Source organism: Rutidosis leptorrhynchoides, chromosome 2, assembly GCF_046630445.1.
Source record: "Rutidosis leptorrhynchoides isolate AG116_Rl617_1_P2 chromosome 2, CSIRO_AGI_Rlap_v1, whole genome shotgun sequence".
In the NCBI taxonomy this organism is placed as follows: domain Eukaryota; kingdom Viridiplantae; phylum Streptophyta; class Magnoliopsida; order Asterales; family Asteraceae; genus Rutidosis; species Rutidosis leptorrhynchoides.
Window position 1 is genome coordinate 380,507,152 of NC_092334.1, and position 9,540 is coordinate 380,516,691.

The window sequence follows — 9,540 nt, forward strand, 5'->3', positions numbered from 1 at the left end:
GGGAAGTAACATGTAACTAGATTCTAATTGTACTAAACTAACTAGTTACACTTAAATGGATTACTTACATGAATTAATGGGTTTAATTAGTCCACTAAAGAAGTAGGGTGGGCTTCATAGGTCCATTAACACTAATAAAGGCCCAAGTTCAAGTAATTAACAAGTTAAGTCCAACAAGGCCCAAGTAATTAACTAGAACCCATAGTTAATTAAAATGATTAATAAACTTAATCATGAATGTAAATAATATTCTAAAAATATTATTCGTGAAAGTTTCGTGTGTCACAAAGACTTGTCGGGCATTCAAAAGTCATGTACGGTTAATCATGGCAACATGTAAATGTAATATCATACATTCGTTTAATCACACGTATTAATAATAAACATTATTAATTAAGGATGGGAAAACCAGGGTCGTTACACGCTATGTCGAAAAGTGTGTGGTAACAGATTTTCAGCCAACTGTTGTACCTTTTGGTATAACAGTAATTCCCGCCCAAATGAAAGGTTACAACCTTTTAAACAACAACAGCCAATAAAACTGTTGGATAAAAACGTTTTGGCAGTCTCTGCATTCATATCAACAACAACGGAAAACACACAGATTCTCTCAATACGTGATTTTGATTTCTTCTTGCCTGGAACAAAATCGTTCTTGTCTTATCCCAATTAGGATTTTGTGTTAACCCGAGACTTGTGAGGGGTGAAATATTTAATCAGGAAAATGTTTCGCGATTCCTGAACTAATCCGATTATATGTTTTCATACCCGTTTTATTACAAAAAATTTATCCTCACATCACAAGCACAAACTTTAATAGAATAGAAAACTCATCTTCTGAAATCGAACTCTAATCACCACTATCATCATTGCCTCCACTTCACTTCCAAAGCCCATATTTTACAATTCGAATTCGGTTCCAGTCGGTACTATATTGAATATACCAATATACCGATATTAGTACCGAACTGGTTCCTTTTTCTTAGTTCAGTTCAGTATTCAATTCTTGATATTGGACATTTCCGTTTTCGATACCTTCGGTATTGTTCACTTCGGTGTCCTTACCGATCTTATCCCTACAATGGATCATAAGATCTAATGTTTATACTCCCTCCGTTTCATTCCAATAGTCCAGTTTTGACTTTTAAGGATTTTTTTGCTTAACTTTGACCTAAAATAACTTTATTTGTGTATATATTATTTGATAAAAGTTATACCAATGAAAACACATTTGAACATTAATTCATTCATATAAATTTCATCGAATGATATATAACACAAACAAAAATATTTTGAGTCAAAGTTTAATACAAAAGACTGAAAAAATAAAATGGACTATTTGAATGAGACAGATGGAGTATTTGAGTTTAATCCTATGTGTTAGAAAAAGAAAGGAACTTATTTTGATAAGATACAAGAAGCAACTACATATTTTTTGTCGTTAAATGTACGTGTACATAGGTATTCATAAAACCCATGTACTTTTTCAATGATAGTCTGGACCCGATGTAGTTGACATAGTTTGGAAAAATCCAAACTAGTTGATCAAAATCATGTACTCCGTATGCTTATACCTTACACATAAACAATGCACACTTTTAACCAATTAATCAAAAAGTGTTTTGAATATTTTCTACCCATTCAGCTTTATAAACTCCACCTAATCACTACGGTTTGTTGGTTTAAATGGTTCAACCAAACCATCTCCTGGCCAAATCACTCGTGTTTAGCTTATTTAACCGCTACTATTAAGTAGACTGCTTGACGCTTTGATGCAAGACAGTTGAATCAGGTCTAGTTACTTTTTTTATATACCAAAAACTTTACATGTAATTACATAATACTAAGTATTACATATAAACGAGGCAAACTCATGCCATGCTCGAGCTTATATAATGTAAAACAAGCCAAACTCAAACTCTTTGATTTTCAAATAAGCCAAGCTCGAGCCTAGTCGAGCTCGACTTGTTTACGACTCTAGTTTGCATATAATAGAGGTTTATTTTACCAGTAGGCAAATCTTTCAACCATCTTAATTGTAGCTCATTTTAGTGGATGCCATGAGAAAATAACATTAAAACCGACCACAATTGCTGACAATCTCGTACATATAAACTGTCAATTTTTAACCAGAATACGTCGCTATGACATTTTAACTATGCATTTTTCTACTTCAAGGCTAAAAGCACTAAAATGCAAAATCTCGATATGAAGTTTCCCAGTATTGTAACATAATCAACTTATCGATGGGTACATCCACTCTAAGGTTGTAAATTAGACTTCCTATTGTGTTTGGGGTAGATAATGTTTACTTAAAAACCTTACATGATGTTTCCAAATAACATTTTTAGAACAAAGTCTCCCAACACATGCGAACTTTTACTTGCTGTAAAGGTAAACAAAGCTGAAGATGAAAAATCCAGCCATCTGAACAAACAAAAAAAAAATGTTAAAAAATCTCATTTGTAAGTTCTTACTTGATAAGAATCAAAGTAACTAAGAAAAATGTACCGTTGAGAAAGATGCTCCGTAATATGGAAACGCTGTTGGTATGAATCTCTCGTATTCGTTGTGTCTGAAAGGCCTCACTGGAATCTGCAAGTACGAAAATAAATAATGTGGTGAGTCGAGGTGGCAATTTCGATCCACTTACTTATTGATTGGTTGTTTTAAGATTATATTTTATTTATAGAAATATAGAAAGTTGCCAACAAATTATTTCTAATGCATAACACCTTGATTAAAAAGTGATCACTGTAATAGTGAACAGTACATAAAAATCTCATTTTGTTATCATATTTGACACCCTAATTTTTCATAGATAATATGATATTCTTGGACAAAAGAGTGTTTCGGATTAACATAAGCCCACCCGTACAAAAAATAATATACTATCGAGTCCTCAAACGTAGTGAATAGTCACCAAAACATTTGGTACAGATATAAAATAATATTGGTGACTGTAGTAGAACAACTTAGTTCTTTTACCTGTTTTGCAAGTGATAAGCTTGTGTATCCAAGCCTCTGGTATTCAAGCTTAAACTGGAAAACACCATAAACATCTGGCACCTTAAAAGAAGTATGGTACAAACCCTGCATTTAATAATAAAAATAATACAGAGAAATATGAAGAAATGAATGATCTTAATGAAACATACATTCGAAGTTGAAATTTGAGATATAGTTGGGAGATATAATTGTTTAGACTATGTTACCTTTGCATCACTGGACATGGTTTTTAACACATAAGGGCTCATCATGTAAAACTGAAGCTGAACATCATCTGCAACGTATGGTTCCCAACTTGATCCAGACCACTCATAGATCTCTACACTGTACTCCTGAAACAAGTTCAAATTAAATAGGGTTTAGTGAATTCATGTTCCTCTCATGTTCAACTAAAAAGGCAATCCAATTAGCTCTTATAATGTTACAATAGAGGTGGCAAAATGGGTGGTTGGAAAGGCTAACAACGAGCTACAGTAAGCTACAGTAACTTTTTATTTAAGACGCACATACTGACCCATTGACCCATTGACCCATTAGAGAAAAGATAAGCCAAATTCCCATTAAGAACTAAATGGGACGAAATTGCCACCGCTAGTGTACGCAACATTTTGTTGACATAGATATGAATGATTACCAGGTCATCGTTGATCCTGTAGATAGCAGGTTCATCAGCCTCACCAACTCTATGGTGTTGAACATTCACAGCCTGTTCACATTCAAGATGAAGATTTAGATAAGCTTCAAAGAAAATTCAAATGTTACATACATGAAATGCTGTTTATACATCAGAAGATCGACTCCTTATTGAGTTATACATGAACCCTAACCCTACCTTTTATTGTGAAAATAAACAGAGTATACTTTTCAGTCCAATCCACAGGTACAAAGTTAGAAAAAAAGCTTAATGACATACTTTAAATAAAAAAAATGTAATATGCATAATCTCACCTTTAAGTGACCTCTTTCATGGAAGACCCATTTGCTAAGCTCGGTAACAAACTCTTCATTGCCGGATTTCGCATATCTGTTTACAAGTAACTGATAAGTTTTTGCAGCAACTAAATAAAGCAAAATACAAGATTTGAACGAGTACACAATACTGTAAGAATTTACACTTACTTATTTGAGGCCCCTGCCTTTTGGACTGGTGATTTGAAAAATCTGCATAGCACAGTATTCAGTTCCCACTTCAACCACAAAAATATAGGACAGTAAACGAGATTCTACACAAAATGAAGAATATAACATACTTGTTGCTGAACAGATCCAAAGAGCCAGAGAACACAACTCTTGCATTATTTCTAGCCTGCAGTAACAAGAGAGATAATATTAGAAGAATTCTTCATGGAACTTGGCTTATATACATGTGATGTGGGACCCCTGTTTAATAATATTCAAAATCATACAGTCCTCTTACGTCACAATTATAATAGTACCTGAACAACTGAAACCAACGAAATAGAAGATCCATAAAGAGATGGTGGGCTCGATAGCTTGGACTTGGGGTTGGCAGAATATGCTGATGGAGAAGCTGAAAGAACCTTCCAAACCTGCAACATGAGTTCGATATAAAAACGAATTCACAAGTGAACAAGACAGAGTCCTAGCAACTTTAAAGATGATGTAACTTGGACTTACCAAGCTATTTGCAGGGTTCACAGAATGACCAATTCCTTTGAAAAGTACAGGAGCCTAGTTTACAAAATAAATATGAATGAGAGAAGATAATGTAGTTATATAGCACAAGAGTATGATGATTATTTAAATCTAGAGTCATATAACAGCTCAATTGTTACTTAAAAGCCAAATAGGTTTTTATTTTATAATGATAATACTAAAAACTACGGAGTATTATATTATTAAGCTATTGAGCGCTGTTGTAAATAAACTGAAGAGTAAAATATCAAGATTGTATCACTCAATTAACCAGTTGTCTAATCTTGCACATCAGTTTTATTTTGTCTTATATTTCAAGGGTAATAAACGGAATGAGTAAAAATGCCCCACAACCTAGGCATGTATAAAAAGAGAATTGCAAAAAATGGGATTACCAAGTAGAATTTCATTTTCAGTCCGTTTTGCACTGATAAAGATCTACCAAACAGCACTAAGGTCATAGACATTACTATAAAAATTTATGAATAATAAAGAAATTTTTGCGACGCCGAAAAGCTTTCAGGCATTTACATCCAAATCATCATAACAATGACAATTGATAAGCACATAAAAAGCAGTGGTACGAACAGCTTAAAGAAGGCACGAGTGTATAAAAGGTTGAGCCCAATGTAGCTGCCATACATATAGAGTATTGAAAAAATCTCATGGATTCACATGCATAAAGATGATAATATCGAAAACACAATACATGCACAGACCTCAATTTTTGTACTCCCTAAAATCACTTTAGACTGGATGAAATCATCAGCAGCAATTAGTGTATGATCACCCTCACTTCCCGAAACAGCATAGCTGCCATGATCGATAACCACGGCAGACGGATCCTGTGCAAATGCACTAGAAAATATGTCAAAAGCTTCTTTCTCTGTTTAGAACACCAGTCAAAAGTAAAATTCCATAATGAAATGCGCGAACTTTCGAAAAATGACGAGGTTAAATACAGCAGATCTAGTTCTACATTTTCAATTAACAACTTTGATTCTATGAAATCATGGTGATGTGTACATAGACAGACAATAAATCCAGTAATGTGATCAAATTAATGTGATCAAATTAAGTTTATCAGTCAGTTTAATGAGGAAGAATGGTATATGAAAGGTTCAATCGATTTGCTTATTTTTCCACTGATCTAAAGCACAAACTGCAACAACCACTACTCAAAGCTTTGGGTCAAAATGATAAAAGCATTAAAACCGATCAATGAACCACATAAGACACGAAAAGTGACCATTATCAGCTGTTAAATGTAATATATGCAACCTATCTTTAAACCTTTTTCCTTACAACATTATTATCGCGTCTTCCAACTTATGTAACACATTGTTCTAATTAAACTGTGCCATACAATATCCCAAATTCTTCTAAAATATACAATAAATATAACACATTATTATTATTGTAACAAATGTAATCAGGCAACAACAATTACTCTATCAGATAATAGATATTAGTGTAGAAAATGAACCTACCTCATCAAAATCAACTCCACACTCAGCTGCAATATTTCGAATCAAATCAGAGGGGCTTGAATCGGCAGCAACAATCAAATCTTTACCAGAATCAACAAAATCCAAAACAGACGCTAAATCCAAAGATCCACCAAACCCTAAAACAAATCAAACCCATCATTTCAACAAATTCAAAATAAAGGCACATGATTAAAACTGTATTAAGTCAAATTAACTTGGTAATTATTACGTTCAGAGGTGGGAGAAAACAAAATCAACCCATCATATAGATACTGGCCGTATCTCTGAAGTGCGATCTTTGGATCATCAGATAGCTTGAAATCGAGCTCAAATCCACGTGATTGTAACGAATTGAAGAAGATCGAGTGCGATGATTTGAGAGCTAAGTCGTCTAGCAACACTAAAATGCGCCGATCTGTAGGATTGTCGATTGAAAATGATTGAGTGAGTGTAAGTACAAGTGAGATCGATGCTATGAAGACGGTGGCGAAGGCAGATTTCGCCATTTTGATTCGATTAGAAATTTTTAGGGTTTTGGATTCTATCAGTGTGGAGTAACTGAGGGGGCGAGTTAAAACACTGATTGACTTTGTAACTAAAACCCATCATTTAGTAAACAGTCCCTGCATTTAGATCAAACTGCTTTTTTTTATCCCAATTTTATATTATTGTTAACATTTCTTTATGTATGTGCATGATTTAGTAAACAAAGTAAACAGTCCCTGTATTTAGATTAAACTGCTTTTTTGTATCCCAATTTTTTATTATTGTTAATGTTAACATTTCTCTATGTATGTGCATGATTTAGTAAACAGTCCCTGTATTTAGATTAAACTGCTTTTTTGTATCCCAATTTTATATTATTGTTAACATTTCTTTATGTATGTGCACTTGTCTAATTGTGTTTGACACGGTAAGCTCGAGCTCTTAGATTAAACTGCTTTTTTGTATCCCAATTTTATATTATTGTTAACATTTCTTTATGTATGTGCACTTGTCTAATTGTGTTTGACACGGTAAGCTCGAGCTCTACTCAACTTAAGATTGAAGCTCACAGCTTGACTAAATCTTGACGTAGCTCTCTCTACTCGATGTGAAAGAAAAAACCCTAAAAATTGGGTGCATAGACATGTCACCTGCCTATTTCAAAAGTTTTTTCCCTTGTAACATTCGATCCAAGTTATCATTTTTCCACCTATACGTGTAATCAAAATACTACAAAAAGTCAAAACGGTTACCCTTAATAAAGTAAGCAAATAAACAACTCTACTACGACTTTGCAATTTATGCACTTCTTTCACATCGAGTATGTTTTCCACAAGATAGTGGCTAGTGGTTGGTGTCCTAATAGTCTCACAAAATATCTGAGGTTTAATCTTCACTATGAATGGCTAGGTGAAGGGTTGGAATGGTCTCAGTATGAATTGGTTGGATAATCTAAGTAATGTATGTATGATTAATGTGCAAGGTACAACATATAATTATATGGCCAACTTCATTTGAGCCTTCGGGGTCACACACATATACACCGAGACGTCAAATAAAATATATATATGATGTATATATATTACTCAAGTAACAAAATAGTAAATCGAAATTAATTCATTTACTATTCATATGAATAGTAGATGAAATTAATTAATTTACTATTTACATGAAAGCGACATGATAGAAATTATTAATTATAAGTTACATAATATACCCCTAATGTATTTGAGAAATACGACTTTGAAAAAGAAAATTAAAAGAAGTTAAAACCTCAATCATGTTTACGCGTTTTAAAATCAAGTGGTTTACCTCAATCATGTTTACGCGTTTTAAAATCAAATGGTTTACTTTTGCATATATATATATATATATATATATATATATATATATATATATATATATATATATATATATATATATATATATATATATATATATATATATATGATCAGGCTTTTGAGTGAGATGAACGAACATTTGAAAAACAAAGAAAAAAAATAAAACAATCTCATATAATATTTTTAGGTCCTTTTGGAAAGAAAGACGACTAAATAGTACGGGGTATTATTTAGTTGTTTCATAAAATTAATCAATGGTTGATTAATTTGTTACTTGGATTTGGACTAGCATCCATTGGCGTTGTTTGAAAGTGTAGTGTGGACTATCCAAAGAGACGGTCATATTTTTGATCGTAGGTTTCTCTCCGTTCTTCAAGAAAGGTATATCGTTAACTCATCTTATGATTTAATATTCATGACAATTATTATGATGTAACTGGATCATTGAGAAAGTTTAATCGTATGCATGTTTCATTAAATATATGAATATTTAATCTTGTAAATATTTTATGAAATAATAAAAGATTATTATTTTAACTATCCGTTGCGTTAATTTGATTTGAAAGTACACACGGTTTTCCATCAATGGTATCAGAGCCGCTTTTACACCATCTTAATTGTCACGTGGTTTTTTTTTAGATTTAGCTTTGTGGTGAATTGGTAAGAGTCAAAACCTTAAAGGTTTTGAAAGTCAACTTTGTTGATTACCTCATGACGCACGAATAAGATCTAAAAAAAATCACTGTTATAAATTTTGAATTTATTTATTATGGCGTGAATAATTGTTGTTTATTTCATTCCATGGTTGTACACATGCATTGTAACCATGGACAAGCCATATGTAGGTTTTAATAATGTAGTTATTAAAATTATGATTGCACACATAGCCCATAATGCCCCGACCTATGTATGATTGTTGTGATTATTGATTACGGCAATATTAAGTCATACTGATTATTTTTTTATAAGAAAGACCATTTTGAAGCCAAAGTTGTATTATATTTATTTTTCATTTTTCATAGTATTGTATTTAAGTTTATTCTAAATTGTAAAAGTATTAGATTAGTTGTATTTTTTAATTTTAAATAAATGTAATAAGATGAAGATTAAAGATAAAGATGCAACGTGGAGTTTGACTTAGAAGATGGCGAACAGGTCAATTTGACAACGATAACGTTTGTCAAGTTTTCACTTGATTCTTGAATTAAGTGGGAGCTACGATATTACCCTTAGTTTGACCTCTTGATCCCATGTCGGCTCATGGGATCAAGCATAGGATTTTTGGGCTATGCTATGTGTGTGTGATGCATGGTATGGTTGTGTTTTATTTTTACGCATTTATATCTAATTCTTGATTATAATGTATGCTAAATGTTTTTGATGAAAACATCAAATAAAACTAGTAACGAGTTTCAAAGGTTAAAATTGATGATTTTAAAAAATTAAACTCTAACGAGTTTAAAGTTAAATATTTTTTTTTTTGAAACTCAAATAATATATATGGGCGACATCTTTTAAAAATATTTAAAAATGATACACAATGTGTATTTGTTATTTTT

General features: G+C 32.3%; 1 protein-coding gene across 1 annotated transcript; it reads right to left on the reverse strand.

Annotated features, from left to right (window-relative positions):
- Window positions 1-2,074: 2,074 nt before the first annotated feature.
- Window positions 2,075-6,729, reverse strand: LOC139892102 (dolichyl-diphosphooligosaccharide--protein glycosyltransferase 48 kDa subunit-like). The gene is made up of 13 exons (XM_071875138.1): window positions 6,385-6,729; window positions 6,156-6,292; window positions 5,385-5,510; window positions 4,648-4,701; window positions 4,446-4,559; window positions 4,260-4,315; window positions 4,129-4,170; window positions 3,958-4,033; window positions 3,644-3,715; window positions 3,216-3,341; window positions 2,989-3,093; window positions 2,512-2,595; window positions 2,075-2,427 (listed from the first exon to the last, which is right to left on the reverse strand). The coding sequence occupies exons 1-13, from the start codon at window positions 6,659-6,661 to the stop codon at window positions 2,380-2,382; spliced, it is 1,317 nt and encodes a 438-aa protein (XP_071731239.1). The 5' UTR covers window positions 6,662-6,729; the 3' UTR covers window positions 2,075-2,379.
- Between the last annotated feature and the right edge of the window lie 2,811 nt (window positions 6,730-9,540).